General features: G+C 44.2%; 2 protein-coding genes across 2 annotated transcripts in view; both read left to right on the forward strand.

Annotated features, from left to right (window-relative positions):
- LOC120992104 (zinc finger protein 436-like) overlaps positions 1-25,070 on the forward strand; it is a 442,874-nt gene that overhangs the window by 124,948 nt on the left and 292,856 nt on the right. The gene's annotated exons all lie outside the window — the stretch shown is intronic.
- On the forward strand, positions 669-12,200 carry LOC120992101 (oocyte zinc finger protein XlCOF7.1-like). Its single transcript, XM_040420870.1, has 7 exons — positions 669-740; positions 2,421-2,565; positions 4,541-4,702; positions 4,786-4,909; positions 4,993-5,057; positions 6,379-7,486; positions 10,405-12,200. Exons 2-7 carry the CDS (start codon positions 2,491-2,493, stop codon positions 12,042-12,044), a joined length of 3,174 nt encoding a protein of 1,057 aa, XP_040276804.1. The 5' UTR covers positions 669-740; positions 2,421-2,490; the 3' UTR covers positions 12,045-12,200.

Raw genomic sequence — 25,070 nt, forward strand, 5'->3', positions numbered from 1 at the left:
AAAAGTTAGTAAAAAAAAACAACACAAAAATATTAAGTATAAATGAAAAAGATTTACAAAAAAAAAAATAATAATAATAATAATAATACACGTTAACAATAAACATATAAATTTTCAGCAGATTTGTGTAGGAAATTTTTTTTTCCTCAAAAATGAAAATTCCCAGAATATCGGTATAAATTATCGGCCTGAAAGTTCACAAACGATCGGTATCGGCCCTAAAAAATCAATATCGGTCGATCCCTAGTCCTCATACAGCGATGTGAACGGAAAAATAAAGAAGTTATGGCTCCAGAAAATCGCTGCATCATCAAAGGGTTAAAACAGCAGCATAAATAGCAATAAAGGTATGAGTAACAGCACCATACATCAGAAAAGCACATTACAGCAAAAAGCCGCCATATTGTTATTCCCCATAATAGAGTAATACATTCTTGCATTTGACTGGGCCCCCACTGACCTCTGGGGCCCATAACAGGGGTCACGGCTGTCTATATCTATAGTCACCCCTGCTCTCTAATCCTCCTCAGACTGCACAGCCTGGAGCCTGACTCCGCCCACACACGTCACTGATCACATGACCATGACATCACCACAGGTCCTTCAGCTCACTAGTATTTACCACTTATGTTCCTCCAATGTTTATCAGAAAAAACGGCAGCACCTGGTCATGTGATTCCTGACTCCGCCCACACACGCAACCGAGGTCCTGTAACCGCAGGGCTTCTCTACAGGTGGAGGTAAGTGTGTGGTCACTAGGCTCTATCTGACCCTCATCCTGACCGCCCCTAATATACTTCTATACCCGCCCTCTTGATTGGTTAAAAAAAAAAGGTTGTTCAGGACAAATAATTAATCCTCAGTCCGGACAGCCCCTTTAAGACATCTCACATGTCCATCATGATTTATAATGCTGAGAGTTCCAGTCCGACTGCGGCTCTGCTGAATTGTACTGACGCCAGGAAAACTGGTTTAGTTGCCCATAGCAACCAATCAGATTCCACCTTTCATTTGGAAGAGCTCCTGTGAAAAATGAAAGGTGGAATCTGATTGGTTGCTATTGGCAACTAGGCCAGTTCTACTTTACACCAGCTTGGATCATTCTACCCCACTGTATCAACCAACCTGATTGACTTTAGGCCAAACCTAGGGGATTGTCCTGGCAGTCCTTTGGTATTCCCCTGTTAACCCCTATACAGGGATCTGGAGTAGTCCTAGTGTGGTGGATAGCTAACCTACGGGGGTTAGAAATGCCGGTACGGGGCACCTGGGGATCAGGCAAAACCTGTAGTCAGTAACAAGCCGAGGTCAGGGCTGGAAGAGTTTATGGAAATCCAGGAAACAAGTTTGAAGGTCAGGGCAGGCAGCTCACGGTCAGTACGTTGATCAGGCATGGGTTAATGTCAGGTGGCAAAGGGTCAGAACCCAGGAATCAAGCAGAAGTCGGTACACTGCCAGACAAGCAGATTATAGCAAGGTAGAGAACCTGTTGCTCAGGCAGAGATTTAGACAGCATAGCATATATAGCAGAAGCTGTTTAACACTTTACAAGCAGCTGCCAAAGGCGGGTTTAACCCTTGCAATGCGGCAATTCAATAAAGAATATCTCCAGTAGAGACACAAAACAGCGGCGCGTAGGTCCGCTGCTGGAGCGCTGGAAATGTGACGGACACAGTGTGAGTGGTACCTGTGCCTGCCTGGAGGAGCAGGATGGTGGCGGGCAGGGGCCACCACAGTAACAGACAGAATTGAGTGACAAGTTAGAGGGTTGAGGAAAAGATCTTAAGGGGGTATTCCCGTTAGGTAAAATTTAGGGATAATTAGTAGATGATGAGGACAAGGACCCTGTAATCTGTGGAGTCGTCCCCCCCCCCAAAATGAATGGAGTGGTCGGTTCAAGCATGTGTGCAGCTGCTTTATTGATTTCTATGGGAGTTCTAGAGACACAACCGGCTATTTCTGGAATTCCCATAGAAATTAACGGAGTGGCCGCGTTCATGCCCGACCAGCCACTCAGGGCTCCAGGGAATCTGGGGTCCCAGTTCTCGTAATCAATGGGGGTCCCAGCAGTAGGACCTGCACCGATCTAATAGCTATACCCTATGCTGTGGATAGAGGATAACTTTACATAACCGAATACACAAGATGAAAACAAAATGGACCCCATTGGGTAAGTTGTTTGCTCGACCAATCACTAAGTGCTGAATACATTCTCAACCACGACAATCCCAGGAGCATCTGAAGAACTAAGCATGAAATGTCCTCAAAATGAGGAACTTCTACTTGGAGTAAAACCTCAGTACGATTTGGAATAAGACCGTGTGTGATCCAGCATCTGCCACGTAATATCTCCTCCTTTATTACTACTAGTAATTGTATTTTATGTGGGTTTAACATTGTTTCTTCCTCTTTCTATTAAGGTTCCGGCTTCATAAAATCACCTGCTGATACCTTCTGTTTAAGAAAATTTACCTGATTGACCAATCAAGGATGAATAGGGACAGAGACAAGAAGGAGAGGATAATAAATCTCACATTAGAGATACTTTACTGGCTTACCGGAGAGGTGAGAGGTTCTGATGATGTCACATTACATCATTCTTATCTATGGTAATAACAGATGATATGACTGGAGAGGTGAGAGATTCTGATGATGTCACATTACATCATTCTTATCTATGGTAATAACAGATGATATGACTGGAGAGGTGAGAGATTCTGATGATGTCACATTACATCATTCTTATCTATGGTAATAACAGATGATATGACCGGAGAGGTGAGAGGTTCTGATGATGTCACATTACATCATTCTCATCTATGGTAATAACAGATGATATGACTGGAGAGGTGAGAGATTCTGATGATGTCACATTACATCATTCTTATCTATGGTAATAACAGATGATATGACTGGAGAGGTGAGAGATTCTGATGATGTCACATTACATCATTCTTATCTATGGTAATAACAGATGATATGACCGGAGAGGTGAGAGGTTCTGATGATGTCACATTACATCATTCTCATCTATGGTAATAACAGATGATATGACTGGAGAGGTGAGAGATTCTGATGATGTCACATTACATCATTCTTATCTATGGTAATAACAGATGATATGACTGGAGAGGTGAGAGATTCTGATGATGTCACATTACATCATTCTTATCTATGGTAATAACAGATGATATGACTGGAGAGGTGAGAGATTCTGATGATGTCACATTACATCAGTCTTATCTATGGTAATAACAGATGATATGACTGGAGAGGTGAGAGATTCTGATGATGTCACATTACATCATTCTTATCTATGGTAATAACAGATGATATGACTGGAGAGGTGAGAGATTCTGATGATGTCACATTACATCATTCTTATCTATGGTAATAACAGATGATATTACTGGAGAGGTGAGAGATTCTGATGATGTCACATTACATCATTCTTATCTATGGTAATAACAGATGATATGACTGGAGAGGTGAGAGATTCTGATGATGTCACATTACATCATTCTTATCTATGGTAATAACAGATGATATGACTGGAGAGGTGAGAGGTTCTGATGATGTCACATTACATCATTCTCATCTATGGTAATAACAGATGATATGACAGGAGAGGTGAGAGATTCTGATGATGTCACATTACATCATTCTTATCTATGGTAATAACAGATGATATGACAGGAGAGGTGAGAGATTCTGATGATGTCACATTACATCATTCTTATCTATGGTAATAACAGATGATAGGACTGGAGAGGTGAGAGATTCTGATGATGTCACATTACATCATTCTCATCTATGGTAATAACAGATGATATGACTGGAGAGGTGAGAGATTCTGATGATGTCACATTACATCATTCTTATCTATGGTAATAACAGATGGATATGACTGGAGAGGTGAGAGATTCTGATGATGTCACATTACATCATTCTTATCTATGGTAATAACAGATGATATGACTGGAGAGGTGAGAGATTCTGATGATGTCACATTACATCATTCTTATCTATGGTAATAACAGATGATATGACTGGAGAGGTGAGAGATTCTGATGATGTCACATTACATCATTCTCATCTATGGTAATAACAGATGATAGGACTGGAGAGGTGAGAGATTCTGATGATGTCACATTACATCATTCTCATCTATGGTAATAACAGATGATATTACTGGAGAGGTGAGAGGTTCTGATGATGTCACATTACATCATTCTTATCTATGGTAATAACAGATGATATGACTAGAGAGGTGAGAGATTCTGATGATGTCACATTACATCATTCTTATCTATGGTAATAACAGATGATATGACTGGAGAGGTGAGAGGTTCTGATGATGTCACATTACATTATCTTATCTATGGTCATAACAGATGATATGACTGGAGAGGTGAGAGATTCTGATGATGTCACATTACATCATTCTTATCTATGGTAATAACAGATGATATGACTGGAGAGGTGATGGACTCTGGAAATGTCAGTAGTGATATTTATTACGCTGTCTTCCCATAAACAGGGTTACACAGTAGTGAAGAAGATCTCTAGTCAGCGCTGTCAAGCCTCTGAAGGATGGGGAAGAACCACAGGACCTCCACCTCACTCCCTGATACATGAGGAGATCAATGAACAGAAGATCCTAGAACTCACCCACAAGATGATTGAGCTGCTGACTGGAGAGGTGACACTGCTGGGAATGCTGGGACATTATACAGTAACAGCACTGGAGGGGTCTGGGTGATGACGGTATCATTGTGTTGTCAGGTTCCTATAAGGTGTCAGGATGTTGCTGTATATTTCTCCATGGAGGAGTGGGAGTATTTAGAAGGACACAAGGATCTGTACAAGGACATCATGATGGAGAACCACCAGAACCTCACATCACCAGGTGATAGACAGGACTGAATACACCCGTCCTTTAATTATCTGTATGTAAAGAATGAATTCAGTCACTGTATGTGTCTCCTACAGGTAGATCCAATAAGAGAAGAACACCAGAGAGATGTCCCAGTCCTCTTCTTCCTCAGGATCATCAGGTAGATGGAGATATTCCCTATGGTCTGAAGAAGGCTGTGAAGTCCTTGTGTTCAGTCTTGTTTTATCCCAAAGCATTATATGTTTTATATTTGTGTAATGAAAAAGATGGAGATGACTGCATCAGACCTGTCTCCAACAACTATCTCCACCAGTATCTCACTTACCTTCTTCTATACCAGGGGTGGCCAACCTTAGACACAAAGAGACAAAAAACGTATGACTACCAAGAGCCACAAGCTATACTGTACATTTACACACAAGTCACCATATTTTTCGCCCTACTAGATGTACCTAGGTTTTAACAAAGAAAAATAAGAGAAAACAAATATTTTTCATCTGATCTGAGGTCTGATAAAATATTATTTTTCCTTTTTTTTCATTAGCAGAGAGAAAAAGAAGAAAAAAATATATTTTTCATCAGACCTCAGATCAGACTCCTAAATCAGATCCCCAATCCTCATCTGACCTACAAAAGGATCCCCAAACCTTATCAGACCTCTAAATCAGACCCCAAAATAAGACCCCCCAATGCTCGAATCAGACAACACAAATCAGACACCCAGTGTCAGACCCTTCTTGCTTAGATTCCCCCCCCATGTTCAGATCCCCCCCCCCCCCCCCCAATGCTCAGATCTGCCCCCCATGCTCAGATCAGACCCCTGTTGCTCAGATCAACCCCCCCCCCCCCCATGCTCAGATCAGACCCCCATTGCCCAGATCGGGACCCCCTCCCCATGCTCAGATCAGAACCTCCCATGCTTAGATCAGACCCCCGTGCTCAGTTCTATAATAAAAAAAAAAATCTCTTCCCTCTCCTGATCAGGCACTGGGCTCCTGCTCGGGCACCTGCTACTCTGCAGGTCTGACACTCTCTCCACTGTGACCTGATGAGCACAACGTCAGGTCATACTGCGTGTCTCCATGTACTACGTTATTACACTGTGTGCATCAGGACGTAGTGAAGAGTGAGCTGGAGCTGCAAAGTAGCAACTGTGCCTGATCAGGAAAAGAGATCTGAGCATGGGGTGGAGAGTGAGCCGGCCTGACTGCTTCCCGGCTCCACAGCTAGAGATGCACTTGAAGAAGCAAAGAGCCACATACGGCTCAAGATCCACGGGTAGGCCACAACTGTTCTATACTATTTTCTCTGCAATCTAATATGTACAGCTTCCAGGAGACTTAAAATCTACAGATAAGTAGTATTGCCATGTCATTTTTGGCCTTCATAATAATCAATGATCTTTTCTCCTCATCTAGAACATTGACTCATCTAGAATGCAATATCTCAGACCGTCTAATGACTTTTACAATATTTCCCAGATTATTCAGCAGAAGAAGTTGAGCAATAATAAATATACACAGACATATGTGAAGGGTGATGACCAGTGGAAGGAGGACATTCCTACAGAGACATATGTGAGAGGTGATGAGCTGACTAAGGAAGACCTTCCTGCAGAGACATTTGTGAGAGGTGATGAGCTGCCTAACGAGGACATTCCTACAGATACATATGTGAGAGGTGATGAGCTGCCTAACGAGGACATTCCTACAGATACATATGTGAGAGGTGATGAGCTGCCTAACGAGGACATTCCTACAGAGACATATGTGAGAGGTGATGAGCTGCCTAAGGAAGACCTTCCTACAGAGACATATGTGAGAGGTGATGAGCTGCCTAAGGAAGACCTTCCTACAGAGACATATGTGAGGGGTGATGAGCTGACTAAGGAAGACCTTCCTGCAGAGACATTTGTGAGAGGTGATGAGCTGCCTAAGGAGGACATTCCTACAGAGACATTTGTGAGAGGTGATGAGCTGACTAAGGAAGACCTTCCTGCAGAGACATTTGTGAGAGGTGATGAGCTGCCTAAGGAGGACATTCCTACAGAGACATATGTGAGAGGTGATGAGCTGCCTATAGAAGACCTTCCTACAGAGACATATGTAAGGGGTGATGAGCTGACTAAGGAAGACCTTCCTGCAGAGACATTTGTGAGAGGTGATGAGCTGCCTAACGAGGACATTCCTACAGAGACATATGTAAGGGGTGATGAGCTGACTAAGGAAGACCTTCCTGCAGAGACATATGTGAGAGGTGATGAGCTGCCTATAGAAGACCTTCCTACAGAGACATATGTAAGGGGTGATGAGCTGACTAAGGAAGACCTTCCTGCAGAGACATTTGTGAGAGGTGATGAGCTGCCTAACGAGGACATTCCTACAGAGACATATGTAAGGGGTGATGAGCTGACTAAGGAAGACCTTCCTGCAGAGACATTTATGAGAGGTGATGAGCTGCCTAAGGAAGACCTTCCTACAGAGACATATGTGAGAGGTGATGAGCAGTGTAATGAGAACATTCCTACAGAGACATATATAAGAAGTGATGAGCAACATAAGGAGAACATTCCTACAGATAACCGCCCAGGTGAGTAGTAACCTCTGAAGGCTAGATCCCTGGGAGTTTAAAGGGTCACTGACTTTTATAAAAACTTTTGGGGGCAGAATTGAGACGGGCTCATACACTTTCTGTCTCGCCTCCTGACCCTAAAAGGTTGTCTTTACACTCTGATCATTCATTTAATGGGGCTGAAAGCACATGGACTTCTGCAAGCCCCATTGGCTGATACCGATATTCCAAATTGCAGAAGTCGGGCATTAAGTAGAAGCAATGGTGATTTCCTCATCTCAAACAGTTTATTGAAACAAAAGCCGACCCCAGTGCTGGGTATACCGCCACAAAATGTCAGTGTGTCAGGAACTTGTCATGTGGCCTTGAGCTTCAATTACAGCTTGATAATGACGTCTCTTGCTGTTCACAAGTCAACTTATTGTCTGCAGAGGCATGGTATCCCACTCTTCTTTAAGGGTGGCCCTCAGGCCATTGAGGTTCTGAGGTACAGAGTTACAGTACGAGCCTCTACACGGTGACTCAGCTGATCCCATAGGTTCTCAATGGGATTCAGGTCTGGGGAAAGTGCAGGTCACTCCATTTGAGGTCCCCCAGTCTCCAGCAGCCATTCCCTAATGATGCGACCTCGATGAGCTGGTGCATTGTCGTCCATGAAGATGACATTAGGCCTGTGTTGTTTCTGCAGAGGCACAATGACTGGATTAATGATGTTCTTCAAGTAGTATGGGCTTGTCACTGGACCATTCACAAAGTGTAGGGCAGTTCTGTACTGACTAGACACACCTGCCCTCACTGTAACACCACCACCACCAAAGGCTTGTCTGGTGACAACAGTGGCTGATGCAGTGCGCTCTCCTCGATGTCTGCAACATTGTTGGCGGCCATCATTTCTGCTCAGCGTGAAGCAACTTTCAGCAGTGAAAAGCACTGGTCCCTTGTCCAGCATAGATGCTCCCTGGCCCATGCTAGACGATGATACCTGTGGTTAGGTACCATTGCAGGTCATATAGCACACAGCCCACGCTGATGTAAACTGTTTCGAATGGTCTGATGTGACAATTCGGTGCCTCTTACCTCCCTTAAATGTGCCTGGAGTAGTGTGGCATTCATTATCCGGTTCCACAGTTCCAAAGCAGTCATCAGCGTGGGATGTGGCCAAATGACGTCCACTTCTCTTCCTTTCTGTGACTCTCCCAGTCTCTGTATCTCTGTTGCAACCTGCTGATGACACTCTGTGACACTCTAAGCTCAGTGGCCACTTCCATCTAAGAACATCCTGCTTGAAGCCTCGCAATGGCGATGTACTGTCCATCAATTGTTAGGTGTCATCTTGGTCTCATGATGTCAAAATGTGAACATCATGATGAGGAGGACTGTTTAAATACCAATTCTAATTGAACCAGGAAATTTATTGGGAGATTGATGGATCAAACACCTGTTGTGAATTTTGCTGTTAAGCTCCTTGTTTGAGAACAGCAAGTTGTGCAAAGAGTTCTGAAACACTGAACAGTTAGACTTGTGCATTCATATGTTTAGAGAAGGTCACAGTAAGTTCACCTGTAAGGCCCCTTTCATACGAGCGAGTTTTCCACGTGGGCGCAATGCGTGACATGAACGCATTGCACCCGCACTGAATCCTGACCCATTCGTTTCAATGGGTCTGTGTACATGAGCGTTTTTTTCATACATCAGTTCTGCGTTGCGTGAAAAACGCAGCATGTTCTATATTATGCGTTTTTCACGCAGCCCTGGCCCCATAGAAGTAAACGGGGCTTCGGTGAAAAACGCATTGTATCCGCAAGCAAGTGTGGAAAAATGCGTTTTTCACTGATGGTTGCTAAGAGATGTTTGTAAACCTTCAGTTTTTTATCACGCGCGTGAAAAACGCATTGCACCCACGCAGAAAAAGTTTCACTGAACGCATCCGGAGCCAATCCGCCACGCTCGTGTGAAAGAGGCCTCAGGGATATTTGGCTTGTGGGTGAAATTTCAGGATGAACCTACAATGCACTGTAACCTTTAGGCCTCTTTCACACGAGCGTGGCGGTTTGGCTCCAGATGCATTCAGGGTGCGTTCAGTGAAACTCGACACCATTTTGCAAGCATGTTCAGCCAGTTTTGTCTGCAATTGCATTCAGTTGATAATTTTTTTCCGCGCAGGTGCAATGCGTTTTGATGCGTTTTTCACACGCGTGATAAAAAAATGAAAGTTTACAAACAACATCTCTTAGGAAACATCAGTGAAAAACGCATTGCATCCGCACTTGCTTCTGGATGCAATGCATTCTTCACTGAAGCCCCATTCACTTCTATGGGGACAGGGCTGCGCGAAAAGCGCAGAATATAGAACATGCTGCGCTTTTCACGCAACGCAGAACTGATGCGCGGAAAAAAAAAAAATGCTCATGTACACAGACCCTTTGAAATGAATGGGTTAGGATTCAGTACGGGTGCTATGCGTTCATGTCACGCATTGCACCCGCGTGGAAAACTTGCTTTTTGTGAGTAGTGTATATAATATATTTCACTTTGCATTTTTTGAAGCACTTTTCTGAATACTATAATTATCAGGGCAGTGCAATTGGTAACTGATTGAGATTGTTTTTCGTGACATATACTTATTTATTATTAAATGTTAGTTATTATTAACATTATTATTAACATTTAGCATATGTTCCCTTTGTTTTGGCATCATTTTAAAATATTCTTTTATTTTTAGGACGTTAGTTTGGCAGCAGTTTTTCAAACTTTTGATAATATTTGTAAAACCACTTTTGATTCAGGTCAAATTTATTCATACCTGAAATAAATCTTTTCACCAATTCACTAGAATCGAAATAAATTTCAAGAAGTTCGCTCATCTCTAAAAATATCAATATTATTTTAAGGTTAGATTTAAAAAAAATAATACAAATGTGTTTTATTCTTGGCAGATGACTGTACCAGGAGCTCAGAGAGTGATTGCAATATCACACAGGACACATATGAAGAGCATGCCGTTATCTCAGATGTACCCTCAGCCGTTCACAGCAAAGATCTATCATCTGATCCCTTCAAACAGCTATCATCTGATTCATCACAGACTGTTAAGGAAAATACAAGTCACAGAAGGAGTGTTGTACGTCAAAGAAAGAACGCAAGGAAGCCAATTTCATGTTCAGAATGTGGAAAGTGTTTTATTAGGAAATCAAAACTTTATAGACATCATATAAGTCACACAGGGGAGAAGCCATTTTCATGTTCAGAATGTGGAAAATGTTTTGGGCAGAAATCACATCTTGTTAGACATCACAGAATTCACACAGGGGAGAAACCATTTTCATGCCCAGAATGTGGGAAACGTTATAACATCAAATCACTGCTATTTAGTCATCAGAGAAGTCACACAGGGGAGAAGCCATTTTCATGTTTGGAATGTGGAAAATGTTTTACTGTTAAATCTCATCTTAATAGACATCTTAGATCTCACACAGGAGAGACACCGTTTTCATGTTCAGAATGTGGAAAATGTTACAGTGTTAAATCTCTGCTTGATACACATCTGAGAATTCACACAGGAGAGAGGCCGTTCTCATGTTCAGAATGTGGGAAATGTTTTACTGTTAAATATCATCTTAATAGACATCTTAGATCTCACACAGGAGAGACACCGTTTTCATGTTCAGAATGTGGAAAATGTTTCAAGGTTAAATCAAATCTTATTACACATCAGAAAATTCACACAGAAGTGAAGCCATTTTCATGTTCAGAATGTGGGAAATGTTTTATCCAGGAGCAAAATTATCTTATACATCAAAGAAGTCACACAGGGGAGAAGCCATTTTCATGTTCAGAATGTGGGAAATGTTTTAAGCAAAAATATGAACTTCTTAGCCATCAGAGAAATCACACAGGGGCAAAACCATTTTCGTGTTCGGAATGTGGCAAATGTTATAAACGAAAATCACACGTAGTTGAACATCAAAAAACTCACACAGGAGAGAAGCCATTTTTTTGTTCAGAATGTGGGAAATGTTTTGTCCAGAAATCAAAACTTGATAGACATCAGAAAAGTCACACAGGGGAGAAGCCATTTTCATGTTCAGAATGTGGGAAATGTTTTATCACTAAATCAACTCTAGTTATGCATCAGAGAACTCACACGGGGGAGAAGCCATTTTCATGTCCAGAATGTGGGAAATGCTATACTCGGAAATCACATCTTGTTGAACATGTGAAGAGTCACACAGGAGAGAAACCATTTTCATGTTCAGAATGTGGGAAATGTTTTATACAGAAATCACGTCTTGTCAAACATCAGAGAATTCACACAGGAGAGAAGTCGTTTTCACGTGCAGAATCTGGGAAACGTTATAACGTTAAATCAAAACGTGATACACATCGGAGAATTCACACAGGAGAGAAGCCGTTTTCATGTTCAGAATGTGGCATGTGTTTCTCAAGGAAGATAAGTCTTCTTAAGCATCAGAACGTTCACAGAGGGGAAAAGCCTTTTTCATGTTCTGTATGTGGAAAGTGTTTTAACCGAAAGTCAGCTCTTCTTGGGCATCAAAAAACTCACACAAGGAAGTAGCCATTTTTGTTTTTAACTAGTTTTATTGACACTTAATACAGGAACAAATACATTCAAAGTATAGATAGCAATCCTAAAATGAAGCAGCATGGTGTGCTACACTGTTTATATAGCTCACTGCTTAGTTCCATGCATTACAACCTCCGCACTATGCAAATAACGTAGCGCACCTTGTTTTGGACTGAGGGTTCATGTAATACCTGCTACATCTGTAATGTCACGTCATAACAGAGAATGGGAAATAAAGGTCTGTTATCCAAAAAGCAAATAGAAGCCATATAACACACAGATATATCAGCCATGTGCAGAGAGTATTCCACAGTAATATTTATTACTGCATTTCACAACTTGTTAACAACCTATAATAAACCTTTGCTGTTAAAACTTTCATTTGTGTGTTTTTTTGTTCTATTATGTCTTTCTTTATACCACAGTTCAGATATTGCCTCAGAGCCTAAGGATTTGAGGAAATGCTGGTAGGCATAGTGTGCAATGAGTGAAGGGAAAATGACACCATGGTTACCAGACTTTTGGGAGTTTTTTTTAGACCTTTTATGTTGATGAGAAATAAACTTTTTATTTAGGGGTTAAACGTATTACATTTATTGCACCACTGAGCTAGACAAGAACGATTCCTATCCATCCATCTATAGTTTTGTGTGCTAAGAAAATAATCTCCTGTAGCATTATATAGATCTGAAGTTGCCACTGATCCTTATCAAGAAGATCCAACACGCCGATCTCTAAAGGGTAGCTGGTAGTATAAACTAGGCAAACTCAGAAAGTGTTACGAATGTAATGTTATAAATGTACAGCACTGCCTCCCCTTCAAACAGCTTATCGGCAGGGTGCTAGGTGTCAGATCCCTGCAGATAAGATAATATTGGTTCATCCTTGGTCACAATAGGATCGGAAACCTCAACAGATTTCTGATCCTCTCTCAGTGATATGTCTGTCAATATTAACTGCTATACAAATTAGGTGGGAAATTGAGCCGTGGCATCCTTTCCCTGGTCAGAGAGATCCAAACAACACTAAGGCCTCTTGCAGACGAGCGTGAGCGGATTCGGTGCGGATGCGTTCAGTGAAAACTGCGCGATTTCGCAAGCAAGTCCATTCAGTTTTGTTTGCGATGGCGTTCAGTTGTTCAGTTTTTATCACGCGGGTGCAATGCGATTTACTGCGTTTTGCATGCACGTGATAAAAAAACTGAATGTTTACAAACAACATCTCTTAGCAACCATCCGTGAAAATCGCATCGCATCCGCACTTGCTTGCGGATGCGATGCGATTTTCACGCAGCCCCATTCACTTCTAGAACATGCTGTGATTTTCACGCAACGCACAAGTAATGCGTGAAAACCACCACTCATGTACACAGACTCATTGAAATGAATGGGTCCGGATTCCGTGCGGGCGCAATGCGTTCGCATCACACATTGCACCCGCACAGAATACTCGCTCGTGTAAAAGGGGCTTAACTACAGAGGGCGGTGTATTTCCAAACACTAGCAGTAACCCACCATCTAAAATCTGCCAAAATTTCTTCAACTGCCCTGCAGTACAGCACAAAGCCCCGATCTCCAGCACAAAGTCTAAGAAGGTCATTTATTAAGACTGGCATTTTAGACCCTAAAACAGGCCTAGAAAATAATGAATGAGACGGGCCTCCTGGCCCGTCCTCCGCCGCGCCCAATTTTTTAGATCTGTCGTGAGGGGGAAAAAGTCACAGATTGCAATCTGTGCTTGGAAAACACCAAATATAGGCGTATGTCTGATGGTAAAAGACCTAAATGTACAAGATTGAGGATCCCCTGGCAACCAAGCCCAAATAATTCCAGCTATTTGGGTCTCTGAAAAAATCAGAAGTTTTGGAGATTTGATTTAGGCTAATTGTGCACAATGGCATCTGTCAGAGGAGGGAAGATGAAGGTAGAGGATCATATGGCCCCGAGTGGGGCAATTTAGACACACAATAAAGTGAGTTTAGGATCTTGAAGGCCAGAACAGAGGATCACGCTCACACACGAAGCACGATTCCCAGACTGGACACGCTCAGGTGAAACAGCCCTAAGCATGTTTTCTAGCCTCACCGTCAGCATTTTATTTTTTTGCTGCAGACTGTGTCCAATTGCGTGTTTTTCCCAAGAAACTATTGTTTCTTCCAATACTACCGTGTGTATAAAAACAGACATCTGCCTCCATTAACACCTTAAGTACCACGCCCATTTTTGGTTTTGCATTTTAGTTTTTTTCTCCCCACTTTCAAATAGTCATAACTTTTTAAATGTTTCATTCATATAGTCATATGAGGGCTTCGTTTTTGTGGAATAAGGCTTCGTTCACATTACCGTTCAGCCTTTCTGTTCTCCTGCTCCGTTTAGGAGCAGGAGAACAGAACGGACGGAGAAGGCACATAACTGAGCCAAACGGAGCCTAAGGACCCCATAGACTATATTGGGATCCGTTATCTTTCCGCTCAGAAGATCATTTTGAAGCGGAGACAAAAGTTGTGCATGCAGGACTTTTGTCTCTGCTTCAAAATCATCTTCTGAGCGGAAAGATAACGCACCCCATTATAGTCTATGGGGTCCTAAGGGCTCAGTTTGGCTCAGTTATGTGCCTTCTCCGTCCTTTCCGTTCGCCTGCTCCTAAACGGAGCAGGCGAACGGAAAGGCTTAACGATGATGTGAACGAAGCCTTAGTTGTTTTTTTAAGGGCACAATTTAATTTACCATGGAAAGGTTAAATTGAAAATGAAAAAACATTCCCCCAAAGTTTTTGGGGTTTTTACATCACAGCATTCACTGTGGGCTAAAAATTACATGACATTCTTATTCTGCGGCTCATTATGAATACAGTGATATCAAACATGCATAGTTTTCTTTTGTTTATTATTTTATTGTTAATATATTTTTATATATTTTTAAATATTTTTTTAAGCTGGGATCTTTTGAGCGGTCTAAAAGGCTCAGATTAGGTGACAGATTTCCTTTAGGTGAATAGGATTCTGACACTGTCTCTGCTGAGCTGTGTCTTGTGCACAGCTCAGCAGGGAGCTTACCATGGCAGCCTGGTAAGCTTCAGAAGCATCTCGGCTGCCATGGTAGCCGATCAGAGTCCCGCGATTTCACTGCCGGGGCTCCGATCAGAAAGCAAATGGAGCTGCATCCCTCTGCCTCAAAGATGCCACGATCAGTGTTGATCACGGCATATGATGGGTCAAATGATAAGGTTCGGCAAGATCACCATTCCCTGTCTGTGCAGCTGGGTGCCTGCTGTATCAAACAGCCGCCACCAGCCGCGTAATTAGCGGGCTCATTGCAGCAGCCTGCTCCATACATTCCCTCAACCACTGTGACGTACCAGTACATCACAGTGGTTAAAGGGGTTAATGGATAATTTTTGGACAGCTTGTTCAGAACAAACCATTGTATTTTTCTGATACTACTGTGTGCAATATCTGAGCACTTTGGACTCAGGTCGAATTTATTTATTTATTTTAATTGAATCCTCCTACATATTTGTTAGAATGCGACCCAAAATGATTTTTTTTTACATTCGCTCATCTCTAATCATCAGCAAGTATGACAACAGTATAAAGGATAAAGAACAAAAGGTCTATATAAAAAAATAATCTTTATTAGAACATATAATAAATGGCATACAAAATGACCATCACAACCCATATAAAAACCGTTAAAAACAACAAAAACAGTTGGTAATACTGCGGCCTATTATATCAAAGAACCATCAACCAAGTGCGCGAGGTTCAAATAAAATTCCAAACTCCTAAGGAATGTAATGGGACATACATATAATGGGATATATGATAAAAGAGCTCGAACTTAAAAGGAAAAAAAAAACATTTTCTCAAAATGCATACAGAATAAATATGCCAAAAAACAGTAAAGTGCATCCACAAACTAACCCGAAAGCGTTAGTAAAATGGATATAAGGACATATAAAATACGGTGGAGATTTATCAAACTGGTGTAAAGTAGAATTGGCTTAGTTACCCATAGCAACCAATCAGATTCCTCCTTTCATTTTTCACAGCTCCTTTGGAAAATGAAAGGTGGAATCTGGTTGGTTGCTATGGGCAACTAAGCCAGTTCTACTTTACACCAGTTTGATAAATCTCCTCCTAAGGCCTCATGCACACGACCGTTCAGTTTTTTGCGGTCCGCAAACCGCGGATCCACAAAAAACGGAAGCCGCCCGTGTGCCTTCCGAAATTTGCGGAACTGAACAGACGGCCCATTGTAGACATGCCTATTCTTCTCCGCAAAATGGACAAGAATAGGACATGCTATATTTTTTTTGCTCGGCCTCGGAACGGAGCAACGGATGCGGACAGCACACGGAGTGCGGCCCCATTGAAGTGAATGGGTCTGCATCTGAACCACCAAAACGGCGGCTCGGATGCGGACCCAAACAACGGCCGTGTGCATGAGGCCTAAGTTTCTAAAAGTGCCCAAATCCAACAAACAATAGTACCCAGACCCGTCAGGGATAAGGGACAATGCAGCAGTAGACCAATAGCTTGTTAACCCGACGCGCGTGTGTATTGTGTGGAAAAAAAATGAAATAATGAAAAACCGTGAAATTCACTAAAAGACCGTTATTTTTCTGATCCGTCAGAAGAGCAGAAAAATAAAGAAGAAAAACCCCGGATCAGTGTCGTAACTAGAGTGTTATGGGCACCAGTGCAAACTTTGGATTGCCCCCTTCCCCCAATTTACACTAAGCCAAATGCATGGCTACACTCATACAGTCCTAACTAATAAAATCTGGTCCTACGTCATCCAGGGTGTCGCTGGCATTGGCGTGATGTCCACTGGATCAAGAACAAGGACCCTGTGGTGAAAAAAGAATAATCACATAAGGAAGGGATGGTGACTGCCGCTGTGAAATCACCAGCAGGGGACGCTGTGCTGGCCTGTAAGACTGAGCCATGCCAATGTATAGCAGGGTAATCTAGGACATTTACCCTAAGTGCTACCACACAGTACTAATGCCCACATTGTGGCCCGTCTTAGTAATTATGCCCACCTTGTGGCCCCTTCACAAAAGTTATGTCTTCCTTGTGGCCCATCACAGCAGTTATACCCACCTTTGTTCCTGTCACAGTAGTTATGCCCACTTTTATGCCCCCTCACAGTAGTTATGCCCAGATATGTGTCCCCTCACAGTAGTTACACAAGATATGTTCCCCCCTCACAGTAGTTATACAAGATATGTGCCCCCTCACAGTAGTTATGCCCAGATTTGTTCCCCTCACAGTAGTTATGGCCAGATATGTGCCCCCTCACAGTAGTTATGCCCAGATATGTGCCCCTCACAGTAGTTATGGCCAGATATGTGCGCCCTCACAGTAGATATTCCCTGATATGTGCCCCCTAACAGTAGTTATGCCAGATATGTGCCCCCTCACAGTAGTTATGCCAGATTATGTGCCCCCCTCACAGTAGTTATGCCTTCATATGTGCCACCTCATAGTAGTTATGCCCACATATGTGCCCCCTCACAGTAGTTATGTCCAGATATGTGCCCCCTCACAGTAGTAATGCCCACATATGTGCCCGCTCACAGTAGTTATGACAGATTAGGTGCCCCCTCAAAGTAGTTATGGCAGATTAGGCGCCCCCTCACAGTAGTTAATCCAGATAAGGTGCCCCCTCAGTAAAGATGCCCACTTTTGTGCCCCCTCACTCTAGTTGTAGCCCCCCTTTTGCCTCTAGTCTGCAGCTTTATGAAAAAAACCAAAAACATACTTACCTTCTTTCCTGATGACGCGCTCCCACACTCACATCACGCTGCTGGCTGTGCTGAAGGCCGATTCCTGGGCTTTGAGAGCTCCTCCCACAGCCAGCAGCGCCATGTGCGGCCTGCAGGGGGAGTGCCGGAGGTCAGAAGAAAAGTGAAGCAGGGAGCGGAGAGGGCTCCCTGCTTCACTCTACAGACAACAGCCCGGCAGTGACAAGAACTGCCGGATGAGTGCGCGCTTTCCCCTTGTCTCTGCAGCCCCCTTGCCTCTGCGCCCGGGGCGCATATTATACATGTTTGAAGAGCGCTCTGACGGGGCCCGGCATTGTCCCTGTACTTCATGCCGCTCCCCGTCAGAGCGATCCCATTACAAGTGAGTGCACCGGGTCCTTTCCCCCCGCCGGGCCGGGTCACGGTCGCACCGTCTGCGATCGTGATCGTTACGCCCCTGCCCCGGATCCTGTGCATAGGGTTGCCACCTGGCTGGTAATTTAGTGACCCTGCTGGTGCCGGTAGTTTTTTTCTACCGGCAATATTAATTGTCTGTATTTTCTTATATGGACTGTTACTATTGAGCACTCCTATTGTGGAGCGCTCATTAGTACAACCTTTAACTCCCTCTCCCTCCACCACTTGTGTTAAGAAAAAAAAACTCACCTCATCCATTTGCTTGCACCGCGGAGAACACTTGCTGCTGAATGGAGAACAGGACCTGCTTGACGTCATCATCCTGGAGCACAGGTCCTGTCTTGAGCGTCCCATGAGCAGCAAATGTTCACCACGGCGCCATCAATATTTTTATTTTTTTACGAAGCAGAGAAGAGAAGGGGGCACTTATGACTTTTGCTCTTGACTCTTACTGGAGGGGCACTAATGGCATGACTCTTACTGGAGTGGCACTAATGGGGGCATTATTAATTCTTAGGTGCACTAATGGAGGCATTACTCTTACTGGTGGGCATTATTGATTCTGGGGCGCAATAATGGGGCATTACTATTAGGGGCACTAATGGGGGCATTATTAATTCTGAGGTGCACTAATGGGGCATTACTCTTACTGGGGGGCACTAATGTAGGGCATTATTAATTCTGGGGTACTAATGGGGGAATTCCTATTACTGGGGGGCACTAATGGGGCAGTATTGATTCTGGGGGCACTAATGGGGGCATTTATATTATTGGGAGGCACTAATGGGGGCATTATTAATTCTGGGGGGCACTAATGGGGGCATTACTATTACTGTGGGCACTATTAATTGTGGGGGGTGCTAATGGGGGCATTATTAATACTGGGGGCACTAATGGGGGCATTATTCATTCTGGGTGGCACTAAAGGAGGCGGTAATATTACTGGGAGCCACAGTATGACTTAACACCCCTTGTTAAGCCATGCCCCCACAACCACACCCCGCATCAGTTATGCGCATTTGGCATTCGTTTGGCATTCTCTTCTGTCTGAGATAGTTTTTTTAGGTGGAAAAAAGAGTCCTGCATGCAGCAATAATTAATCAGTTTCCCAGGACGGAAAGCAAAATACCCTCACCTAAAGAATTATTAGGAACACCTGTTCTATTTCTCATTAATGCAATTATCTAGTCAACCAATCACATGGCAGTTGCTTCAATGCATTTAGGGGGGTGGTCCTGGTCAAGACAATCTCCTGAACTCCAAACTGAATGTCAGAATGGGAAAGAAAGGTGATTTAAGCAATTTTGAGCGTGGCATGGTTGTTGGTGCCAGACGGGCCGGTCTGAGTATTTCACAATCTGCTCAGTTACTGGGATTTTCACGCACAAACATTTCTAGGGTTTACAAAGAATGGTGTGAAAAGGTAAAAACATCCAGTATGCGGCAGTCCTGTGGGCAAAAATGCCTTGTGGATGCTAGAGGTCAGAGGAGAATGGGCCGACTGATTCAAGCTGATAGAAGAGCAACGTTGACTGAAATAACCACTCGTTACAACCGAGGTATGCAGCAAAGCATTTGTGAAGCCACAACACGCACAACCTTGAGGCGGATGGGCTACAACAGCAGAAGACCCCACCGAGTACCACTCATCTCCACTACAAATAGGAAAAAGAGGCTACAATTTTCACAAGCTCACCAAAATTGGACTGTTGAAGACTGGAAAAATGTTGCCTGGTCTGATGAGTCTTGATTTCTGTTGAGACATTCAAATGGTAGAGTCCAAAGTTGGCGTAAACAGAATGAGAACATGTATCCATCATGCCTTGTTACCACTGTGCAGGCTGGTGGTGGTGGTGTAATGGTGTGGGGGATGTTTTTTGGGCACACTTTAGGCCCCTTAGTGCCAATTGGGCATCGTTTAAATGCCACGGGCTACCTGAGCATTGTTTCTGACCATGTCCATCCCTTCATGACCACCATGTACCCATCCTCTGATGGCTACTTCCAGCAGGATAATGCACCATGTCACAAAGCTCGAATCATTTCAAATTGGTTTCTTGAACATGACAATGAGTTCACTGTACTAAAATGGCCCCCACAGTCACCAGATCTCAACCCAATAGAGCATCTTTGGGATGTGGTGGAACGGGAGCTTCGTGCCCTGGATGTGCATCCCTCAAATCTCCATCAACTGCAAGATGCTATCCTATCAATATGGGCCAACATTTCTAAAGAATGCTATCAGCACCTTGTTGAATCAATGCCACGTAGAATTAAGGCAGTTCTGAAGGCAAAAGGGGGTCCAACACCGTATTAGTATGGTGTTCCTAATAATTCTTTAGGTGAGTGTACATGTTGCGGTTTGTTCTCTGGTCTGGGAACGCAACTAAACGGAAAGGAATGCATTTTGGAGCATTCCGTTCTGTTCAGTTTTGTCCCCATTGACAATGAATGGGAACAAAACTGAAGCATTTTTTCCCGGTATTGAGCCCCTATGAGGGATCTCAATCAGGGCCGGCTCTATCATAAGGCAGCCCAAGCGGCTGCTTGAGGGCGCAGAGAAGGGGGGGGGCGGCGGCGCCGGGGCGGAAAACAGTTAACTTGCTAACTTACATTTACCCCGCTGAGCCTTTGTGCAGAGCAGCCCTTTAGATGAAGTTCAAACGTTGCTTTACTTGAAATAACTTGCATCCAAGCAGTATACAGCTTTGGTCTCTTGGTCCCAGTAGGTTTTGGCAATGATTAGCAGGAATGAGTACGTCTGCTTTAAATGTGGAGCTGGCAGGATAAAATGTCTGCTTGGTAGCTCTGTAACTGTGGCAGGATTAGCTTCTGCACTTATCTGGTACCTTCTGCTGTGTGGGGACAGACTAGCTGAGGAGAAATTGGCTTCTCCTAGGCACTGGACTTATCTCACAGATGGATTCTCAGGGGATGCCTTCTTCCTGGAACTCTGTAATTTGCCTGTAGTTTTTGCTTCTTCATCCAGCAGAGCTAAGGGTGCTCAGACTGGGTATATGGCCAAGTCTCATCCAAGACTAGGTCCTTGCTCTCTTCCCTATGCAGGGGAACTCCACACACACACACCCTACCCCTAGCAGGGGGTGGGCTTCACTACTCTAACTTCCTTCTCCACCCATGCTGCAGGATGTGGCACCAGCCCACCTCTCCACAGAGGGGGAGCTAAGATGGAATAATCCGTTCCAGCTCAGATACACTAAACTGTAGCTTGTACCTGCCAATGGGTTGCTGCCACCTACTGGTTACCAGGCTAATTGCATGAACAATTGCATTTAACATAGATTTATATGCACATTTGTGGAAGACATAAGCAAAATCACATCTGTAGCGGGGTAGAGGCGTGTAGTAACACAACTCTGGGGTGTTACATTCCACCTTACTTTGAGTCAAGCCGTCCTCGGCTTGTGCTTAGGATAAGAGAAATGAGCTCTGGGGTACCCAATTAAATACAAAGTGCTGCATGTAGTAAATATAAAGACAAACATATAACGACTACCCTAAGGTTCCTGCCCGCATGAGTAGGATGTCTTATTAATGGTTGCCCTCTCAGTATAACCAGTGAACCGAAGGTCTGCACTAAGCAATCATTACTGACTAACTTTGAAGTGTTCTGAGCTCTGAACACCAAAGAAAGCACAGGGGTGTCTTTACTCTGTAGTCCCACCATTGTGTAATAAAATGCCCGCAAATGGAAGGGTGGCTTTATCCAGTGTTCCCTTCCCTGCACCAAAGTCGGAAATTAAGGCTTATAGCACGATCACTATGGTGACTATGGGTAGCTAAATGGCTCTAAGGTGGAGGCGCCATACCTTAGGCAAAGGCACAGAAGGGGGAGATATATGCTTCTCCAAACGCTTCTGGCAATATCACAGGAGGGTATAATAATCCCATGGAACTCCTGGAAGACATCCCAGGATGGGGGTATGGTAGTCCCATTACCAATCCTGGCACATATAACAAACAGGAAAGAGGGGTATATTACTCCCCTGGCCATTCCCGAAGCAGCGGGGTTACCATTGTAGTTGCTGGACCTGCCTGGGACTTACCACTTGTCCTACCTGGGTACCTAGGATACATGATACCGGGAGTAGGCAATTAGTATTAGCGTCCGCAGAGGCAGTCCGTATAAAGAGAACAGAGCTACAAAGCAAAGTGACACAAAAGTGCAATAATAAGTGCAATTTCACAAAAAGTGCATAGATTCACATTGCGACACCTGGAAAAGAATACACACAATGGGCATAAGTGCTTGAACGTTGCTTAACCTGTAAACATTGAAATGAATTTAGTGCAAAAATATTATGCAAATATCAGTGCAATCAATATTATCATAATACGCTCAAATATGACCTGAGTTCCTTTTCTTGAAGTGCTTTAAAATTGGAATCCTCTGGAAAGTTACTTGTAATCTACAGTATATGTGAGATATAATTGTAATCCAATAGGAGGCATATTTGTAATCCAAAGGACGGTATAAAATGTTATATAAAAACACATATGAAAGAGCAGCAAAAGTGAGAACCATAGTTCCATGAGGCTCTCAAATAACCTGAGAAAGGGGATAAAACAATGCGCAAACTTTGGCGCAAACTGGCATGTAGACAGTTGCTGAAGGGGGGGGAGTCCTAACAACCCATGTCCATCCTGGTGAAGAACAACCAAGGGCAACACACACAGGACAAATGGCCAACAGATCTTCGCCCTTCAAGTGCAGTCCATGTTGTGGCTCCCATAAGTTTTTGTATTGCAGTGAAGGAGGCATTTAGAGAAGGACTTGCAGGTCCTCCTCACTTCTGGAGCTACTAAAGCTCATAAGAGGGCGCTCCTGCCTCTGGTAGCTAAGCTTTGCGGCTGTTGTGGTACGCCACTGCCCTCTGGTGGTGCTTCCTGGAATTGGCTGAGTAGTCAGCCTGGATAAAGTCGCTGCAACCTTCTGCAAGCCGGGATCCTTTGCCGATGCAGAGGCATGCAAAACCTCTGGCTGAAGAGGTTCTGGTAGGCAATCAAGGGGTGCCTGTGGAAGTTTGCAGGGTAGGACATAGGGTTGTAACCTGGGATTAAAAGTCAGCACGGAGTTGTTGATCTGACCCATCCGTAGTGTTGGGGGTGCAGCCAGGTCAGGGATAAGGGGCTTTGGCTCAGGTTGGGTTCGTTCTTTGTATCTCAGCTGGCCATCCGGGCATGCTTGCAGGCTTCCGATCCTACCAGCAGAACCTGGTTCTTCCTGCCAGGCCTCTGGGGTTATAGCCGGGGACAACGGCTTGGCCAGAAGGGTTACTCCAGGAGAAAAATAAGCCTTGCACAGACCGCATCGGCGTGTACTCAACCTGGTCTCCAACATACAGGTTGTGGCGGGCCTGCGGCAGGTAGTTCCGTTTAACGGAGTGGTGGCCCACAAACAATTCTTCCCCGCTTTAGTTGCCTTGTAGAAATCCAACTCCTCTTTCAACTGAGAACCACAGTACAGTTTCCGTACGTCTTATAAGTTTGGGGTCACCGGGCCGGGGGTCATCCAGGACCTGCTTTACCCACTCTTCCACTGCTATCTTGTATTCCCACTGGCTCTGGGCATGACAGGTAATTTCGAGGGACACCTCAGGGTTAAGGTGACTTGGCCTGGGTTCAGCTTTCCTGGACGGCGGAGTAGAAACTCCAGCCGCCTCCTCCGCGCCAGCCAGTGTGCGGAGAGGTGCCTCCTTGGGCCTAGCAGAGGTGTCGGGTATCACCGGGCGCGGTGAAGAGGCAACTACAGGTTGGACCGGGGCCTCAGGGAGGGGGATGGCTACGACCTGTTGTTGTGGCCGGATGGCTGGTTCCGGTGCCTGCGATGGGCGACATGATTGCGGCGGTCTCTAAAATTGCAATCGACTCTGCGGGGGTCGCGGCTTGTTTCTGGGCCGAGACGTCCGTCGCGGCGGTTGATGAGACTATCGGTGATGTTGGCGCCTCCGGGACCTGTATCGCTTGTCTGACAGCGGCTTCCGCGGGAGTGGGCTTGAGGATGGCGACCATCTTCGTTTCCGGATTGGCGGATGGATAATATTCTGGATTTGTCGTGACGCCAATTGCAGCGTGCACAGGGTACTATCCCAGGGCCCTTCCAAGGTGTTATAACGCATGTCCCAGGTTAGGAATGCCAGAGTGGTGTAATGGCCTATAAAGTCTCTATAGTTTTGTGGGAGTTGTGTCACGGTGTCTCCTCCCTGTGTACGGCCGGACTCCTGGCTCACTTGTAATAAATTTGAGTGTAGTGATAGTAGGAGTAATAGAGAAACTTTGCAGAATAAATGATGTCCAGGCCTTTAGATGAAGTTCAAACATTTCTTTACTTGAAATAACTTGCATCCAAGCAGTATACAGCTTTGGTCTCTTGGTCCCAGCAGGTTTTGGCAATGATTGGCAGGAATGAGTACTTCTGCTTTAAATGTGGAGCTTGCAGGATAAAACGTCTGCTTGGTAGCTCTGTAACCGTGGCAGGATTAGCTTCTGCACTTATCTGGTACCTTCTGCTGAGTGGGCACAGACTAGCTGAGGAGGAGTAGACTTCTCCTAGGACTTATCTCACAGATGGATTCTCAGGGGATGCTAATTTGCCTGTAGTTTCTGCTTCTTCATCCAGCAGAGCTGAGGGTGCTCAGACTGGGTATATGGCCAAGTCTCATCCGAGACTAGTCTTAGCAACCACGGGCAAATCTAAATTCCCCTCGGTCACGAGGGGAATAAAGAAACAAAAAAGAGGGTGGGGGGCACACAATAGGGTAATACGTTCAATACAAAATGAATTGATTGAAGGATAAAGGTGCTCACCTTTTAAGGTTGTGCTAATAA

Source organism: Bufo bufo, chromosome 2, assembly GCF_905171765.1.
Source record: "Bufo bufo chromosome 2, aBufBuf1.1, whole genome shotgun sequence".
NCBI lineage: Eukaryota > Metazoa > Chordata > Amphibia > Anura > Bufonidae > Bufo > Bufo bufo.